This window comes from Lagopus leucura, unplaced genomic scaffold (genome assembly GCF_019238085.1).
Source record: "Lagopus leucura isolate 7727_CA_CO unplaced genomic scaffold, USGS_WTPT01 Super-Scaffold_100019, whole genome shotgun sequence".
Taxonomy (NCBI): domain Eukaryota; kingdom Metazoa; phylum Chordata; class Aves; order Galliformes; family Phasianidae; genus Lagopus; species Lagopus leucura.
Window position 1 is genome coordinate 13440522 of NW_024962273.1, and position 19305 is coordinate 13459826.

At 41.5% G+C, this 19305-nt stretch overlaps 1 protein-coding gene across 3 annotated transcripts in view; it reads left to right on the forward strand.

Moving 5' to 3' along the window:
- Positions 1-636: 636 nt before the first annotated feature.
- The window catches only part of SMARCAL1 (SWI/SNF related, matrix associated, actin dependent regulator of chromatin, subfamily a like 1), a 37321-nt gene continuing 18652 nt past the window's right edge, over positions 637-19305 (forward strand). For all 3 annotated transcript variants that reach the window (XM_042877784.1, XM_042877786.1, XM_042877785.1), the window contains exons 1-9: positions 637-722; positions 1286-2226; positions 2872-2922; positions 4600-4860; positions 5734-5784; positions 8377-8560; positions 9650-9800; positions 12642-12800; positions 14561-14626. In XM_042877784.1, the coding sequence (XP_042733718.1) occupies positions 1356-2226; positions 2872-2922; positions 4600-4860; positions 5734-5784; positions 8377-8560; positions 9650-9800; positions 12642-12800; positions 14561-14626 (1794 nt within the window). In that variant the 5' untranslated portion in view covers positions 637-722; positions 1286-1355. The remainder of the gene's footprint in view (positions 723-1285; positions 2227-2871; positions 2923-4599; positions 4861-5733; positions 5785-8376; positions 8561-9649; positions 9801-12641; positions 12801-14560; positions 14627-19305) is intronic.

Here is a 19305-nt window from a genome sequence, read left to right on the forward strand (position 1 = left end):
TGACTAATGACAGTTACCGCTGCTTAATCAGGAAGCAATTTAAGGATAACATTTTTTAATTAACTAGCAGAGAGGATGAATAAATAAACTGCAAAACAACCAGCTGGTTGCCGCATCCCCAGCTGAGGGGTGTGTGAGAGAAAATGGCATTTTGAAATGGAGCAGATGGCTCCAGAGCTGCCACTGGACAGGACAGTAACAGCATGAGATACGGATGGGGGAACCCCCCCCGCCCCCCCCCCCCCCCCGCCTGGCAACATAGAAAGAAATCCTGGCTGTCCAGGAAGGACAACTTGATATGCATAATTAAAACCCATGGAAACACTTCTATTCTGAACCTTAATAAAAATGTGAATAATTACATTATTATGAAGGCAGTATCGCTTTTTCAAATGCATTACTAATGTTTTTAACTCTGCACCAAAACGTCTTGGTGCACCAGGGGACAAAACATCAGCCCGTAGCTTGCAACGGAGGTCGCACACCCCGCACGTGATCAGGAGCACAACGCAGCACAGCTGACTCTGCCTCTGACCCCTCCCACCCAGATTCCCTTACCCTTAGCGGCTCAAAGATGGCGCCGCGCGGGGAAGACTCAATTTCCCAGCGTGCCGCGCGCCTCCGGCAGTTTGGCGCCATCGGGCGGCACGGTGGGCGCCGATGGGAGATGTAGTCTGCGCGGCTGCGCGCCCTGAGGCGTCGGTGCTGGCCTCTGCCCGCCGGTGGGTGTGCGGGCGTTCGTGGAGGGCCGGTCAGGGCTAAGCCCATACGTTGCAGCAGGGGTGGGGGAGCTGCGGTCTGTGGTAGGGTGCTGGGCCTTTGTGGGCAGCGGGGAGCCTGGAGAGTGGGAAGTGTTTTGGGTGTGGGGTGGCTCCCGGGCCCTGAAGAGGCCGGGTAGTTCCTTATCCTGCAGGTTTGGGGCAGAGATGGAACATCAGCTGTGGGAGGGGGGTGGGGATGGGAAGAGGGCCTGACTTTGTACAGTTAGTTAAGTCCATCTCTGAGCACTGGAGGAGGTGGGCAGCCTCTCACAGAAGAGGCCGAGGAGGTGTGGTGGGGGCCTGCTGCTCGCTTTCAGTGAGCTCTTCACAAACACAGCAACAAGAGGACCCTTCTCAAGGGAGGAGCTGACACTCCCTTCTGCAGCTGAGTGTGTGTCTGCTATGTGCTGGGAGATGCCTGAGGACTGAAAGGTTGTTAGAAACCAGTCACTGATAGCAATGAGTTGTCAGTGCATTAAGCTTGCCTGGGACAAAGTTGGAACTTCTGCTGCTTTCTTTTTCAGACTGGCCTCCTGTCAAAGAGCAGGTGCCTCTGAGATGAAATACTGATGTACTGACTCAGGTTTGTTTGAAATGGTGAAGATGTCATCTGGCCTTACAGAGGAGCAAAAGAGAAGAATTGAAGAGAACCGCCAAAAAGCTTTGGCTAGGAGAGCAGAGAGGCTAGCAGCCCAGCAAGGTGGGCAACTGGGGATCACTGGGCCTCAGGTAGAAGAACAGAATCCAGACAATCGAGGAAGCTTGAAGCAAGATAACAATCATGTCAGGTTCATTAGCCTGCCCCAACAGAATCCAGACACTCCTGCGGAGCAGAAGAGCTATCTTCAGAAAGATTATAATAATTACACTGCAAGCCAACAGATGGCTGGTTCACAGGGAGAGCAACAAAAGAATTGTTCAGAGGACTCAAAACAAGCAAGTGGCATTAAGCAGTTCCCTACGTCGATCCCAAATTCTCCGAGTTATTCCCATCAACATTACTCAGATGGACAATATGGACAACAAGCTTTAATTAATCCTGGTACATTCCAGCGGCCCAAGTGTTACCCAGCTTTCAAAAACCCTACAGAAACATCTCACCCTAATTTAACTGGTAACAGGAACTCTGATGGTATTAAAGATTTACAAAGTCAGAGCAAATCTGCTATAAAATATGCTTCATCACCAAGCAGCACCACTCTGAGTTCTTCAGAAATGGTGATAAATATAAACAGACCAGAAACAGAAAGACAGGGGGGAAGTGGTGCCTTTCCAAGCAGTGGTAAGATGCAGAAGCTGACCAGCCCTGCTGTTGCAGACTCTATCAAAGCTGCCTCTTGCAAGAAAGCAAATCCTGTCACAAAAGGAAAATGTGTGAAATATGGGGAAGACCGTTTCCAGGTTGAAGTAGGGTATAATGCTGAACTTATTGCTTTGTTTAAGAAGATACCAACCAGAAAATATGGTAAGAATTGATTCGTTGCTGTTTTCTCTGTTCTATGTTTTGATTGCAGTTTCAATATGTGCTGAAACTGGAGTAGCATTATGTTTTTAGCAGGGCATCTAGTGTTGGGATCAAATATATGGTATGGTATTAATGGGGCACTGGAAAAGTCAAGGCTGGAACTGAAAAGATATTCTGAGCATAAAATCTTGAGTTTGGATTTAGCCAAGAAATCAAAAGTTTTATGAGCTGCTCAAGGAAGTTTAGTGTTGGTAGCTGGTCTGTGTTTTGGAAATGAAGGAAGTTATTAATGAATTAGTATGGGAAAATAGGCCACTTCAGAGTCAGTGGGCTGAGTATTAACTGGGTTATTGAGAGTAGTGGAGTTCTCTACTTGCTAATCTTTTCTCTATGCCTTTGTTATATTCTCTTTTTGTTTCCCACAGATGTTGCTCCCTGTGAATGACTGCTGCATTCTCCTTGCCTTAGCATTAATGTGCCCTGTGGCCTTATTTGGTGCCATGTAGCTGTAAGCCTGGGCATGCTGTTTTTCAGATGTCTGTTGAGAAATTTTCATGTGTAGAATGATTCTGTATTGTCTGGCATAAACGTTTTACAGCACCACTTTTTTCTACCTCAAATAACTCACATTCTGCCTAATTTTAGATCCTACTATGAAAAAATGGAATTTCAGCCTAGAAGATTACAGCAGTTTCAGTAAGTAAATGGACTGTTGAATTATAAGAAAGGCTCTTAAGTCTGAAGATCACCACCATAACCTTTCTCTGATTGTGATTTTACTTTGTTGTTGTCTGGAGTAATGAAAAAAGATGGTGATACTCAAACATAATGCCCACCTTTTAGGCTTTTAGCAGGTATTATTTTTTGACATGTTGTAGTATGTTAGAAGTATGATTTTTGATGTAATCTAAATGCCTAGCTTAGGTTTAACCTTCTCTGCAGTTGCTGAATTGCTTAGGAGTCAACAAGCCTGATTATAGTGGAGTCTGTGTTGACAGCTGACTCTATTGGCTCATACTTAATTTCTAGATCTGTTGAAGTATGTTCTTTTTCAATTTTTTTTTTTTTAATTTTTTTTTTTTTTTTTTTTTGCTATTTTTCCTATGAATTTTGGGTATCAGAAAAGGAAAAAGTCTAAATTTTCTAAAGCTCTGAGTGAGGCTGAAAATGAATTTGCCTTTTTTGTTTTTTTACATACCAAGGATGGTTTTATCTTTTTCTCTACTGTCATTTTCTGCAAAGATTGAGAGATGACAGAGAGGCAAGCGAGTCAGGTAAGCTTTTCAGAAGTACGTTGTCTTGAAGCCAGTGATAAATCATTATTGATTTCAGTGGGAACAGAATTAGGCCTGTGTTGAGCACTTTGAAAAACCCACAGTTGAGTACTGGTATTCTAGCTTCCCATGTGGGTTGCCACACACATTCATTATTTAAGTGCTGCTGGTTTGCTTGAAGTGTACTGAGTACAGATGAGAGTGGAGTCTCTGCACCAAGGAACTTGCAAATAAAGAGAATGATTTTTGGAAATTGTGTCATGTCAGGGTTTGTTTTTTTTTTCTCCTTAAACTGTAACTTCAGCTGTAATGATAAAGACAGCCATGTGGATATAGATTGACAAAGAGGCAGAAGGGAAAAACGTAACACACACTAGTGTTGTTAGTCATGGTCTTCAACTGGCAAAAATATGTCTTGTCTCTCCCCATGCCCTAGCATCGTGACGCAGGTGGTTGCTGCAAACTGTAAGAAAGGAGCCCACCTGGCTGTGCAGAAGTACAAGCCTAACTGCAAGCTGTGTTAGAATAAAGGGTGATGGTCTTGTAACAAAGGAGAGGTCTATGGTTTTGTATGAGATTCCTTCCTACAGTATTATGCTTACTGAGTATTTCTCCTTGATGAGATTGCTCAGATGTCCATGTGAATAGAGAGGCACAAATTTTTAGATCTTTCTCCTTTGCTACTTGCAGAAACACCTTCCAATCTTTCCAGGCACATACTGTTGATCACCATGCCTCTCTGCATCATTTTATGTGAAAATGCTAGGGCTGTGTGCAGTTTGCTTCTGAATGTGTTTCTGTAGGTTGGCTGGCCTGGCCTGGCCAGGTGAGCCATGTTTTGGGGTTGTTGACAGCAGGAGCCTAACGCCATAGCAGTTCTGAGTGAGCCCTGACTCCTGTACTCTTGCATGTTCGCCCTGACCCTGCTGTATTCCACTGTTCTCTATTCCTTGTCCCTCAAAGTTAAATTAAGGAATCTTTGTCCCCTTTAAATGACAAGCAAGCCAGACATCTTCACATATTCTTGTGCTTTCCTTTCCCAAAGTAGCTTACCAGCATTCTCCAGTTTTTCCTTAGTATTTCATGTTTTTCTTTCTAGTGGAAGCAGCAAGTCAACTTTCCTCTGTGATTCTGGCACCACTGGAAGGAGAAAATGCAGTAGAGTTGTCATCAGGCCCTCATTTCAGCAGCAGTGGGGTTGATATGGTATCCCTCTTGAACATGTGCAAGAGCTGGAAGAAACCCTCAGCCCACGTCAAAGGGAAGTGTGCGCTGATCTCTCGCTCTCGGTTTGAGGTTGATATTGGGTATTCTGCAGAAGTGGTTGGAGTGTTCAAACAGATGAATTCCAGAAATTATGGTGAGTCTCTATTTTAATGTTACTGGGACTGCTTTTGAAGTGCTGTGAATGATATGGAGGAGAGAGAGTGTGTGAGGGCATCAGTCTTTGAAATAGTGTGAGAGGATGTGCTTTGGTAAAGATTTTGAGAGCTTAGTTCTGGTATAGAGTTGTATCTGTGCCCTGCACAGTGCCAGAGAATCTCTTCAGAGCCTATTAGTCAAGATGGTATTTCAGCACTTGGCATTATATTTACTCTCAAGGTGGGATGCGACAGCAGTTTGCCAGTACAGAGGCCACACTTAAGTTCTTGTTCTTATTGTCAACTGGCTGCAACTGTCTGAGCAGACTGTGTTTACTAGCAGCTTTACTGAAAATTTTTGAGGCAAGTGGAGTTGTAGAGCACTTCTATTGTTGGCACTTAGATTTCAAAGGTACACACTAGTTTTCCCACCAGTTACGTGGGAATGAGGTGCAGTGTGGTAAGGTGGCTTGTGTAGTGTCACAGCAGGTCAGTGACAGCATGGAGAGCAAATGCTGCAGCTCTGGCTTTTTGGGCAGAGCTCTACCTGGCTCACTCTGTCTTACTGATTCTGGATTCTCTGTCTTCCCTGGAGGTTGTAGGCACATGCAAATTGGGTGTAGAATTGCCAGACAAGTCAGGACTTCATGTTACTTTTCAGAGTGTCCATGCTTCTTTCTTCAAACTGTTTGTTTAACATGAAAACAAAGGGAGGAAAATTGGTGGCTGGACAGGGTAGGAATTCTGTTAAATCTGTTTTGAAATGAATATATACGGATATAACCACATTCTTATGTGTAGAGAATTCAGGCTTAAGAAAGTTATAGTAGTGTTTTCTTGTTTTTTTGATTTTTTTTTTTTAACTGCTGCAGATATGAAGACCAGAAAGTGGAATTTCTTACTGGAGGACTATCCCAAACTGAGTGAGTAGCTGTCTTTTTTTTTTTCCCTTTTTTTTTTTTTTTCCTTTCTGTCTAGGGCTGTTTTCTGGGGCGGTAAGTGAATTGTAGCTTCATTTCTTGGACTGAGCCTTCTCATTTTGATGAAATGAGTGGCTAATGAACCATGAAGCAAGTGTCTTCCTGCTTTGTCAGACACTTATACTGTTTACCCAGACTCAAAACTGTATAAATATGTATTACTCACACTGGCCTGTTCTTGTAAGGTTCTATGCTGAATTTGTGTGATTTCTCTGAGGACCTATATTAACTATTATAAAATTGCTACTGCTTATAAGGTACAGCAGCTATACTTGAACTAAGGAACTGCAGGAAAATGGATTACTATCTTCTGTCTTGAAAGCTTTGAACAGGTAGGCATGGTGGCTACCAAGTGTCCTTACAGACAGTCTTACGGACTGTCTTTAGGTGTATTTCTATAATCTGCAGTGCCAGCCTGCCCATGAAGTTTTGCTCCTTTTTCTGCATGCATCAATTCATAAAATTGCACAGTCACCTCTAACTTAGAAGAGAGTGCAGAGCAAAGCTTACCAGGCTGTTCTACTTCCAGTGATAGGGCCTTGTAGCAATGGCAGGCTGTGAAAGAAGCAAGTGTATCTTGGTGGTGACTATTATGAAACTCCAGGATGGTGATGCTCAGAGGCTCTGGATTCAGTGGGAGCTGATGAGCCCACACTGCTTTTTAAAAGGGTCTTTTGTATCTGCTAAGGGCCCATCCTGTAGTAAGAGCAATCTGAGTAAATGCATCATCTCCCAGCCTGTCACTATGCTTGCTGGCAGTTGTACACATGACATTAATTCAGAATCCCACAGATTTAAGGAAAGCAAAATCAAACTGAAAAAAAAAAAAAAGAACCAACACCAAACCACAAAAAATTCTTTAGATGTTCTTGCAAGGAGTAATTAGTGAGGGCATTTGAGGCTTCTTGTAGCACGTGCCTTTCAGAGGAGCAGCATTAGGTTTGTGCCTGTTAATTTAGCTACGTCAGGGGAAGAAAAAAAAAAAAATAAAAAGCTGGTTGCCATTTCCAACAGTGCTATCTGTTAGTTTGGAACTGTTTGTAGAGGTTAATGTCTCTTTTCCTAGTTGCTCAGTCACCTTTATATAAAGGTCATTTCAGTAAAATGTGTCTGTTGGATGAATCATGCTGGTGGCTGATATATCTTAATCATTCTTCCAGCTCATGTAACGAACAACAGTAACAGAATTATCAGTGAGCAAATTGTAGCAATTATGCTAACACATAGCCCAGTCTGTGAGTGTAATAACAAGCTTATGCTGTACTTCGAGTGGAGAGAGTTCTTGCTGTTGAAGTACAAATTGAACTGGAGAGTTTAAAAAGTTTGGCCAAAGCCCAACCACAAATGGAAATCTTTTCATATGTATATTTCTTTGAATTGCTTTTCCCCTTCATATGACAGAGATCCATTCTGCTGCTTACCTCTTGGAGATGGGCATTCTAATTTCAGCTGAGTTCTGGAGGTGCATTTACTGCTGGTGTCATGAGTATTTATTTCAGTGTGCACAGCTCTGGTCATTTTTGCAAACAGCTGTTTCATATCTTTCTGACTTTGTATACAAACCAACTACTCTCCTTGCCATAAAGGATCTGTGCATGAGTGTTTGTGTTCATCTGCAGAGGTGCCTGTTGTTTCTATCAGTGGTCAGAGACTGATTACTAATCATTGTGAGCAGGGACCTTGCAATCATGTTTTAAACTGCTATTTTCTTATAAACTTATTGTTGGATTAAGAAGAGGTTTATTTTTTTGGTTTTGTTTTTTTTTGGGTGGGATAGAGAAGCAGAAAGAGGCCTTAAGTCAAACATCAGTAGTGCTGAGGGATTCAGGTAGCAGCTTGTGGACTACAGAACTTCTGTCTTGGTAAAAGGCAGAGTGCACCAGCTGAGTAAGGAGCTGCTGTTGGTGTCATGCCCCTGAGGGATGGCTTTCTGAGTACAAGAGTAAGTTCTGATTCTGTGAATTATCCAAGTGTGGGAGAATGGGAGATTATCTACATTTCAGAAAGAACCAAACTGGTGTGAATTTAGGTAACAGGAGGAGAAGTGAGTTTTCAAAGCTGAGAATGTATGACCTTTAGGTAATTGTCTCACGTAACTCCTGATCCATGCACTCGGCTGGTGGAGACCTGAGAGATATTTAATGCAGAATCCCAAGATGCTTCTGCCTTCTAGACTTCAAGAGCTCTTTTGTTCCCATCCATACTTTCATTTCTGAGTAAAGTGTGCCCTAAGCTGCCCTCAATGTGAATAATCCAGCTCCAGCTGTATTAGTAGCAATCATCTCTGAATGATGGCATCAGACTTCCAGTTTTTTATAATCAAGTCTAAATATGAGGGGAGGGAATGTGATTCATCATCTGCTGCTGAAATAGATTTCAGAGAAGAGGCCAGGCTGACACGAGTGTGTGATGCAGTACTTTCTTGAGCTGCCTAAAGGTAGGAGATATTGTTGTTGAGGTCAAGGGATGTTACCCTGGTGTCCTTAATGTGTGTATGTTTCCCTTTCTGATAATTAACTGCTCTGTTCTTTGCAGTGAAAGTGTTCCAGAACCTTGTGTCTGTAGAAGTGGAGCCACTTCCTGGGACAGTCATACAAGCCTTTGCTGCTCAAATACAGAATTCTACATCACAGAAGATGGATTTTCCTGATGCTGACCTTTCAGTAGTGGACTCTGAAATTGTGACAAGCCTCATGCCTTTTCAGAGGGAAGGTGTGAAGTAGGTCCTTTTTGCGTGCTGTTGAGATCTAATCCTTGCCTACAGTTCAATAGATCAGCGTACAGCCCTCATTCTCTTTCATGGGGAGAACTTAATGTTTCTCCATAGTCTTGTGTTGTGATATTGTGGACGCTTGGATGTTTTGCCTGGTTTGTTTTGTTTGATTTTTGTGTGCCTGTGTGTTGTGTTTTGAATGACACACTTATTTGTTTCCAGCTAGAATTCTTCATCATTAGTCAGGAGGAAAAATAGCATTGTTCACGTGCTAAATTTCTCATCTCTATCCCATGATTCAACATATGCCTGATTGTCATATGATGCTTTTGTATGGTCATCTTTTCCTAACCCAGTGCATCTCTGTTGTTTGTTTGTATTAAAATAGTAATGCACACAGTAAGTGCCAGGAAATGGAAACCTGACGATGAAAGGCATAAAATGGCTAATTGTATGCAGAGGGAAACTTTCACGTGGCCCTATTTCTGCCATATATAGCATTCAGTTGTTGAATTTGAGATGCAATCCAGGAAAGCCCATAGTTACTGCTACTTAAGTGATCATGCTATAAATAGTATTTTCTTAGCCCAATAGGAATGAACTCTTAAGACAGAACATGAATAATGGTATGGAATGTGCTCTTTAAATAACTCTAAGATCTTGAGTCTGCTCCATGTATTAAATCAGTGTCTCTGAGTAACCATCCAGGGTCACTTGGCTGAACCATTTAAGCTTTGAGAGAAGATTGTTGTGAGCTGCTCAATTGTGTTAAGACTAATGGAGAACATATAGGTTTACTGAAATAAAAAGCTCAGGTCACTTCATGAGATACACCTTGTAGGCTTAATCTGCAAAGACATCTGTAGTTCATCAGATACTGTGCAGCTACTGCAGCTGATACTCACTGTATGGTGTCATCCATGATCTGCAGAAGGATTTAATTTTTTCACTTCTCAGTTCTACAGAACCCTCCTCATCTGATGTAGACAGATGAGTTTTACTCATCCTGGCTACCAGGAAAGAGGCAGGGCTTGAGAAAGGAAAGAAACGGGACCGCTTCTTGACTCTCATATTTCCCCTCTCTATTTTCCCCAGTTTTGCAGTTTTAAGAAATGGCCGTTTACTTCTTGCGGATGACATGGGCTTGGGCAAGACTGTTCAGGCAATCTGCATCGCTGCCTACTACCGAAAGGAATGGCCCTTGCTGGTGGTGACTCCCTCTTCTGTGAGGTTCACGTGGGCAGAGGTACTGTGAGTTTATGATCATGTGGATGGCCAGTAGAGGGCATGTGTGATGGTTATTCTGTGTTAACGATCAGGACAAGTTATTTTATTTTTTTTTTAAACATATGTATTTTAAGGTGAAGGAAGTAAAACTTGTACTTTTTTAAAGAGCAGAGAAATTGCTTGACGTTTGCACTGACTGTATGTTATATGCCTACTTTCTTTTATTGACTGATTTTCTTTTTGTGGTCCAGCTGTTGGAAAGGAGATCTAGAGAAAATATCTCCTCTGAGCCTCTTAACTTTGTTCCTGCAAGTCAGCTAGCTCTTAAGAGGTGTTTTGCTCATTAATGCCAAAGGCAATAGTTGCATTGAAGCAATTGTTGATTGCATTCAATCCCTTTATAGCTGGACTTGCTGGAATAAAAGTTCAGATGCTGAAATTCTCACCTCTTTTCACAAGGTTCTGTTATCATTGTCATTAAATGTTTGTCTTACCATGTCATTCAGTCTGTCAAGGATATGACTCCTTTGAGTCTGTTATTGCTGTTAATCAGAAGCCCAAGAAAGTTTGAATGGCTGGGACATGTAACTGGTTGAAAGAAATCAGTGTCATGACTTGTAAGCTGAGGCTTTTTATTTGCCATAGGCTAGTGAGGTAATCACTGTGGGAGAAAAATGTGAGTCAGATGTTTCAGGTCAGTAATTTTCATGTCTGAGTAGACAAGGTTTCCTTACGTTGCTTTCCCTGGGATGCTACATTGATGGAAAAGTGAGAAATGTATTGGTGGAAATGTGGTTGTTTTGTTTTGTAATGTAACCTGGTTATAAGAACATCTTGGCTTGTGTTTCATATTCAGTAGTGCAACAAAACACTGAATGACAAGAAGAAAAAAGATTTCTGAACAAAGGAGCAATGCTCATTGTGTTTGAGATGTGAAAGCAAAGGACTTGTTTCAAAGGCCTATGGACCTGTGGTTCAGTACCTATCCTGTATCCATGACTCCTGTTTGAGACCTACTAGGAGGAATCTGGGGCCCAAGTTGCTGAAGTCCTGGGTATCTACAGCCAAACTCCTCTATTCTGCTCTAAGAGATTTAAGCAATATCAGAATTTTCTACTTGGGTGCTTCATTTCCTCTATCTACACCCTCCAGATTCCCTGGGAGGCTGTTGTGGGAGGTATTTGTTAGGAGATTTGCTTTGAAATTTTCTGTGTTGCTTTCAGTAAGTGAAGGATGTGAATCTAAGGAAAATGTTTGGCAGAAGGTGTACAAAAAGGTGAAGGTTATGGTCTGTAACTTCAATTCATTCTGTACAGATACATTTAACATAAAGTTCTTGTTTCTGGAGATGAATAGCCAGAAATTGTGTTCATCTCAGAAGTGCAGGGTTTAGTTTTCAGTTTTCCAGGCTCATGCCTTTGAGTGCTTATGTATTTTAAGCGCAATAGCAAGAAGGGATGAGAAGTGCTGCAGGTGTGCATTTGGAGTTCTGTGCTGAAACTTAGATATTCAGACAGATTCTCTTTTCTGTGAAGTAGGCATGTGACCTTTCCAAAAGGGGAAAGCAGTTCAGCTGGTAGCTTTTAGATTCTTTTTACTACTGCTGCCTTTGTCAGTTTTGCCCCATGCCCATCAGCCCCATGTTTTTTGGTTTTGATCCAACCTTGCCCACATAGTGGCCTGCTTTGGTTGTGATGCTTGTAAGTGGTGACTATAGGCAATTGTTAATTTCTCATGTGCTGTCAGCATTTGAATCATCTACCTGCTGCATGTAATTCATGGAATCACTAAGATTGGAAAAGACCAGTAAGATTATCTAGTCCAACCACAGTGCCCACTAAACCATGTTCCTAAGTGCAACATCCACTCTTTTCTCTTGATCCAAGGAAAGTGACTCTACCACTTCCCTGGATAATCAGAAGAATGGGGCTTGGGGGACTGCCACAGGTGAAGGTGCTTGAGTCAGAGATGCCATTTACCATCACCAGTCTTTGAATACATTCCTGTAGAGACCAGGTTGTGATTGCTAGAGCAATGTCAGCTCTCCTCTAGAGGGCAATGTCAGCAGGACTTAGATGTTGTAGAGGGTTTGGTGGTGTTGGGAATAGATTTACAAGGGAAATGGTGGGTGCTCAGTACTTAACAGATGTGTTTGCAGGAGGTTATGTAAAGACATACAGGGTCCAAATCTCCTGTGGTGTGTGGAGCATTTCAAGAGGCTGATTTGAATGACTTCCCACATGTTCATCTGCTGTCATATTGAAGCTAGTGCGGTGTCATTTTCATCTTTTTTGTGACTGGGAGGCGGTGGTATTTTTTTTCATTTTTGGTAGGCTTTTTAAGAAGGAGGAATAGTGGAGGTTTTTGTTGGTATGGATGTGCTGTACTTCATCATTGTGGAGTAAACATTGCTGTAGTGAGAGATGTTTACTGCTCAGAATGCTGTATTTCACAGCCTTTTGAGTGGGAAAATGATGAATTTCCCTGTCAACAGCGTTCATTGGCTCTGGCTACAAATACAGCAGGTAACACTGTCAGGAGGTTACACACATTTCTACTGCAGATCAGATTTCTTTTTCAGTAAGAAGCAAGAATAAATCATTTTTGAGTCTTCCCATCGTGGAAGGTGGATTTGGCCTTACATCCTGAGTGCTGTTTTTGATCTTCCTATTACTAGCAGTGCTGACTTGTGAAGGCTGCTCACCCCTTCTATGCCCTCACCTGGTGCCTAATGGAGAGTGGGATTGTTCCTTGTTCTAAGCATCCATGAGGATGCTCTTTTATAAACTGTGGTGGGTTTGGGGATCTTTGCAGTGGATGTGAGCACAGTCGTGCAATTAATCACTCTCTTCTCTTCCAGGCGTTTCACAGGTGGCTTCCATCGTTAAGACCAGGAAGCACTAATGTTATAGTGACTGGCAAAGACAGCCTAACAGCAAGTTTGATTAACATCATCAGCTTTGACCTCCTCAGCAAAATGGACAAGCAACTCAAGAGCACTTTCCAAGTAGTTATTATTGTAAGTAGCATGCTAGAGTTTTGAAGTTGATTATATACTGCAAATGGGGTATCTTTAGGATTGTACAGCAGAGAAGTGTAAGGCAGGCCATTTTTAGGACTGAAATTGTCTTAGAATTGTGACTGTGATTACAGCTCTGTGAGCAGAAACAGCAGAGTTCTCTGAAACCTTTTTGGTTCTTGTGGCTGTGTTTTCTCTTTTACTGGTTAGGGTGCCTCCCTGGTTTCACTGTGATTGGGTATGTTCCTTACAGGAGACTAAGGTGTTGTATGTGGTATGTCAATACAGTAGCTTTGGAATTATGTCATTTTATGGTAATTGGACTTGATGTTTGGTTTTAATGTTTATCCAACGAGCCAGATAACTTCTCAGCACCAAGTATGTGGGTGAAGCATCAAGAAGTCTTCCTGTGTTTGAGTACCACTGACAGTGTGCATTAAGCTTTCACTGATCACGTGTATCACTACTGTTGTAAATGGTTTTGAAACTTATTTTTTCACCTTTTTGGGAGCTGTGGTAAAAGGTATTTTTCTAGATTTCACTTCTTAAAAATTCAAAACTCCTTATGTTTCAAATCCAGCTTTAAAGACTGTAAAGACTAGAAGTGTCTACATACCTTCTTGCAAGTGTTTCACATTCTCAGCATGGTTTTCAGCGAAACAGATCCACCTGTCCCATGATTATGACACTTGGAACATAATAGCTCTTTTTTTTGTTTTTTTTTCAGTGTCATGTGGGAATATGGGAGTAGATGAGGTCTTTGGAGACCAAACTACTCATGAGGAAATTAATTTTATTTCCCTTGGCCCCCTTCTGTACAAGGCATTCAGAGTGGAAGTAGGGGTTCTTGCTTTGTCTGGGCTGCTGCTTTCTGTAAAGAGAGTTGGGCTCTAGGGCTGCTGCATTGGAATCCCCTGAGCTGCAGATGTTCTGTGTCTTTGTATGTTCAGATTTGGACCCTGTATGTCTTTACAGATTTATGTAGTCCTACTGAAAGCTGAGCTTCTCTGCTTTTACATTCAGCATGCTTTCACTGACTGGGGCTATTCGTGTGGGTTATTTGTTAACTGGGAAGGAGAAGGCTGTACCCGAGAGACTGAGCAGTTGTACTGGGCGTGTACTGAGCATACATGGTTGCTTGCTCATCCACATGTGGAAAGATGAGAATGTACCCTTGGAGGGTGCCAATTATTTTTTGTGTCCAAATCTGCCTTGCTACAGCAGAAGAAGTGAAGGGTGTTTGGGGGTGACATCTCAAGTAGGAGGCTATTTTCCACCTGGTGAGCCCTATCAGCAGAGCAGTTGGATCCTAATTAGATTTTTTTTTTTTGTATTGTTTTCATTAACCTCTTTGTTTAGGGAAATAACAATGTATAGGCCTCCTGTGTTTGCTGCATTTAATGGGGCATCAAGGTGGAAATTTGAGGCAAACGAGCATCGGTGGTAGAATCAATGTTCCTCTTTCTCCACCTATCTCTGTCCACTTCTTTTTACTAGCCTGTAGTCATTTGAGATTCATGGCCTTAAGGTTTGATTTCCGTTCCGTTCAATTACAACTGTGGGTTTGAAGGTAGAAGCCTGGTACTCCCCATGCTGTCTTCTAGTTGAGATTTTGATGCAACTATCCCAGTACTTGGAATATCCTCTGGGATGGCAGGCTTGTAATATTAGATAGCTGAGAGCACTGAGAATTTGTTCTTTAGCCTGCAGTTGGAATGTGGATCAGAGCTATCTTCATTTTCATGCTGGTTTTGTTTCAGGATGAATCTCATTACCTAAAGAACATAAAAACTGCGAGATGCCGAGCTGCCATGGCTCTCCTTAAGGTACGTATGCTGCATGCCAAACCTCCTGCAGCTAAGGCCAGACTCCCCAAGCAGTGTTACTGTCTGAGCCAGCAGCTGAATTCTTCTGTGCTTGTGGAAGTCCAAGTCACTGTTTCTTTAAGAGCAAAATTTATTTCTGACTTAATCACTAATTTCCATACAACAAAAGAACTTCAGTACTGTATAATCAATGAATGTACAGATGTTGTAATCATGAAATATACCAGAGAGTGTGGCTAAGCAGTTGTTATACCAAAAGAGAATAGATAGAAAGCTTACTCGTATCCTGGGCTCACTATGAAACTCCAGAAGAGATCCTTCCCCACTGGTAGTCAGCTCTGAAGTGGGTCTAAGAGAGGTGGAGCCAGAGGTGGAGCAAGGCAAGTGACCCACAGAAGGGAAGAAATATTGAGCTGATGTCAGGAGTAATGTGAGTTCTTAAATCTGCTTGTGGTCCTCTCCTGGGATCAAAGAGCTGAATTGTCTCTAGTAGCCTTTCAGAGATTAAAGGTAGCAGTAGTTTCCAGACACTGCAAAGTCTGTTCATTAGAACAAGGCAAATGCAGTTTTTTCTCAATAGCTATCAGTATTTGTATATAAAGAGAAGGTTTGATCCATGATGGCTTTACAGCAGTCAACTTTTATATGCAAGCTCTTTAATGGCAGGGCAGAGATGGTTGTCCTTAGTAACTTCATCATTCTCCTTAAATTCTCTCTTCTCTTGGCTTTCCAAATCACTTTTAGTGATTTTTAGTGACAGTCCTTGAGTATTTGGAAACTAAGCGGGATGTGTGATTTTATTCATTTTGAAGTAGACCCAAAGGGGTGTACAGCCACGAGTGGCAGAAAATAACAACTTTTACCTCTTGATGCTCAAAAATTGGTCTCCTTTCCTACTTGTAGCTTTGTAAGGATCAGCTTGTCAGAATTATTTGCAGGCTATAAGATGTGAAAGATGGTACCTGTTATATAAAGGTTAATTGCCTGTATGAACTTAGTGCGAATTTATAGTTTTATGCTGTCACATCACTGGTCTTTAAAGCACTGAGATCTTGTGCTTTTCAAACTGAATTTTCAGTCAAGAGTTTCATATTTGCATCATGTGTAAGAAGCATGCAGTAAGACAGGACCAGAACCTTTAGAGAACATTTTCTGCTATATGTTCACTTAAACTGTATTTTCCTGACTGTAATTTTTGCAGTAAGTGTTGTCTGTACTAGCCACTCATTTGCCCTCCTTGCTTTCCAACTTGTATTTTGCTCTAAATCTACTCCCTTTGGCAGCTTTGTCCTCAACTGCCCACTACTGGCATAGCACATTGTGGCAAATTTTTATTTGAAAGACCAACCAAGATATGAGGCGATTTCATCACCTGAACACTGTATGTAAAAATTACATTGTCACCTGTGTAGTAAATAGTAAATGGGGTAAAAATTGGAGTATTTTTTAGTATTTTACTGAATTTAGTATTTTAGATTATTGCATAAGATGAATGGATAGAGTTGCTGTTTATTGTTGCTAGAGATTTGAGTGCTGAAGATAATGTTCTTGCTTTTGCTTCCCTTGCATTTAAAAGGATTAGAGCAGTAATGAGTCTTTTGGAAGAAACCAGAAAAAGCTCTTTCCATAGGCAAGCTCTTGATAGGTGCAGTGCTTGTGGCACGAAAGTCCCTACCTTAAAGTCACAGTGCAAAGCCTTGTCAGTGCTGTAGCCAGAGCCTGTGGAGCCAAGTCGTGCCTAGAGTACTTTTTAGGCAGCTCTTGTGTTTGGCATTAAGCTGCTTTCAACTTCCTTAAATTGCTGTAGTTGTTTATATTTCCTATGAGATTCCCAGTACCTTTAAGCATGACGGCTTAGCCTTGAACTGAGCTTTGGGGACAGAAAAGAAAAGGAGTAAAAAAACCCACAAGAAATGTTACTGTTGGTCCTTACTTGCTACAAAGAACTGAGTCCATAGTGACACCAGACAGATGTAAATTAAAATATTTCTTAGCCTGAAATGTTTCTGTCCATTCTGTTGGTGCCTAATGGATTCTTTTTATCTCGGTAGAATCTGCTTCTGTGACTCCTCTGTTTGAATGATAAGTAAAATACAAAAATTGTTGTGGAGGCTTAGACAGAACTGCACAGTAACCAGATTATACATCAGCACATTCATAATAAAGATGACTTAGCTTGGATGTTAATTTTGAATCTGCCTTGTTAGACAGCCAGCTGAATCTCTAGCATCTGAAATATTTACCTACGATTACAGCATTTAAAGTCTTGTTTTAGTTTTAATATCTGACCCTGATTGTTTTTCAAAAAGGTATTTTTAACTACCCAGTTGCAATTTGTCTTTCCCTCCTCTCTTGTCTGTATTGGATTGGATGTATTGGAGAGCAAGTGTGGTATAGAATTGTCAAGCAGAGCCATGTAATAAACATGCGGCCTAAATCTGTTGGTTGGGGACTTATTAACATTTTAAAAATATTTTAAAAACAAAGCACCAGTGTTTGTTTGTTTGTTTTTTAGTGTGTAGTACTTAGTGTCTTTTATGACATACTTAGTTGCTCACCCTGACAGAGGTAATGTTTTGCTTGAGGACAATGGCAAGTGTGACCAGAAGGACTTCTTAGTGTGCTTTTATATTCTCTAGATGTATGCAGTAATTATGCTTACTACCTTCTGAAGTACCTTAACAAATGCATAGGAACAAAGATAAAGACACAATGTGCCCAGTTTATTTTTATTGGGCAAAACTTTGAGAGAAGAACTTGCCTTTACAATATGATAGAATGAGCTGAAATAGTGACAGTAAAGTGTGTAGGCTGGATTTCTTACCCCCTTCACCTTCCTTGTGGATGTGCTTACTTTTGGGTGTGCAGACTTGTATGTGGGGGAGAATGATTCACCTGCCCACAAGGACTCAGGTGGCCAAGTCTGTACACAGCATGTGACCCTGCACAATTATGGAGGCAAATGGATTGAAAGCCATAGTGCAAAACTGTACTTTGATGCTTCAGCACATGGTAAAAACGCTGCCTTCAAGCTTAGCTAACTGTCATGCTGGTCAGTCTGTGCAAGTAACCGTGTGAGGTATGTCCCCTGCTTCAGTGTGTCTTGTAGCACTTGAGGGCTGGAAGTTCCTGTGTTCAGAGTGGCACTTTTGTCCTGTTTCCATGTATATCAAAGTGACATAGCCTCATACTGTTGGGCTTTGGTTGAGTCACTGTTTTCAGGCTTTATTTGTCCCAGTCCCTTACTGTCCCAGCCTGTTTGTCCTAGGTGGCTGCAGCAGACAGTTATAGGAATTTGTCACCTTGCTGTTCTCTTTAGTTTTCTGCTTGGGACTGAGTTGCTGTCCTGGGTGTATTGTTGATACCCTTTGTTCCCTTTACCTCTGTCCTGCATCTGCCTCCCAAGGTGTTACCTCTTCTTATTTTAGATTTCTGCTTCCAAGGTTAGACTGGCCCAGGAACATGAGTATTGAGGAGGCGTGCTACCAATAGATGTAAAACAACAAAGCCCCAAGGGAAGTGGAGGAAGAAGAAACAATGAAATGGAAGTCTTTCAGTGATCTGTAGAGGGATCTCTTGGGGACTTGGGTGAAAAGGATTCTACATCCTTCAGCTAGCTGAAAAGCTATATTGTCTTTGTTCTGTGATTGCGAAGCAATGGAAACTGAGAAAGGTCCCAGTGGAATATGGATGAGTGTTTCTGGAGGCATGAAGTAAGTTTTCAGTGAAGAACTGAGTTAGAAACTGAGAAATGCATAGTAGTATTTAATCAAATATTCTGGTGGCATAAAATGGGCTTATTTTTGTTGTTTTCTCTATGGGCTCCTTTCCACAACATTTGGGTAATATTACTCATGAAATTTTTCTTACTGAGCTGCTACGCGGGTTAATAACATAATGCACATCCTGATATGTACAAGGTTAAAGTTCTTTGTTTTAGTTACTTATGTCCAAATACATTGGGTAGCTGGAATCTGATACTCTGCGTGCTTCTTTCAATAAAGTGGTGCGTAAAAATAATAAAGGGAATTAGGCCAATGTTGAAGGTAGAAGGTAAGGAGGGAACAGAAAAATCTCTCTGTAGGAAATAAATAGCTGCTATCTTTAGGCATTACAAATCTATATGGATTGGATAAAGAAACCTTTCCTTGTCACCTGCTGTGAGGAAGAATGTTATATTGAAATCAGAGAAGCTGATTCTCCAGGTGGGGAGGTAATTTGGTTCAGTGGGAGCTGTTTGTCACCATGTGGGAGAAGTTCTCTGTCTGGATGTCATTTAATAGTAGAGAAAAGCATTTATATTTTTTGGTATGACCACATCATCTTACAAAATGCAGCACACTGACCCAAGTACAGAAATAGACTCCCCAAAACAGCTGCAACATTTTCCCTTTATCAAATTTCTATTCTACTACATTTACTATCCCCATTACATTATGGCCGCTCTCAGATTTCTAATTTCACAGGATAATGCGTTCTTAGCTAAGCAGTTCAAAACGACAAAGTAAGCAAAAACTGGGGACACAAGTAATTACATAGCCAGAATCAGCCAAACTTTTTTTTTTTTTTTTAAGTGTAAGTCTGTTAGCATATGGCAGAGCTCATGCTGTGAAATTCATTTACAATAGAGGCAGTCATTGTATGTTAATGAGGCTCTTTGTGTGTTGAGCTTTGTGGCA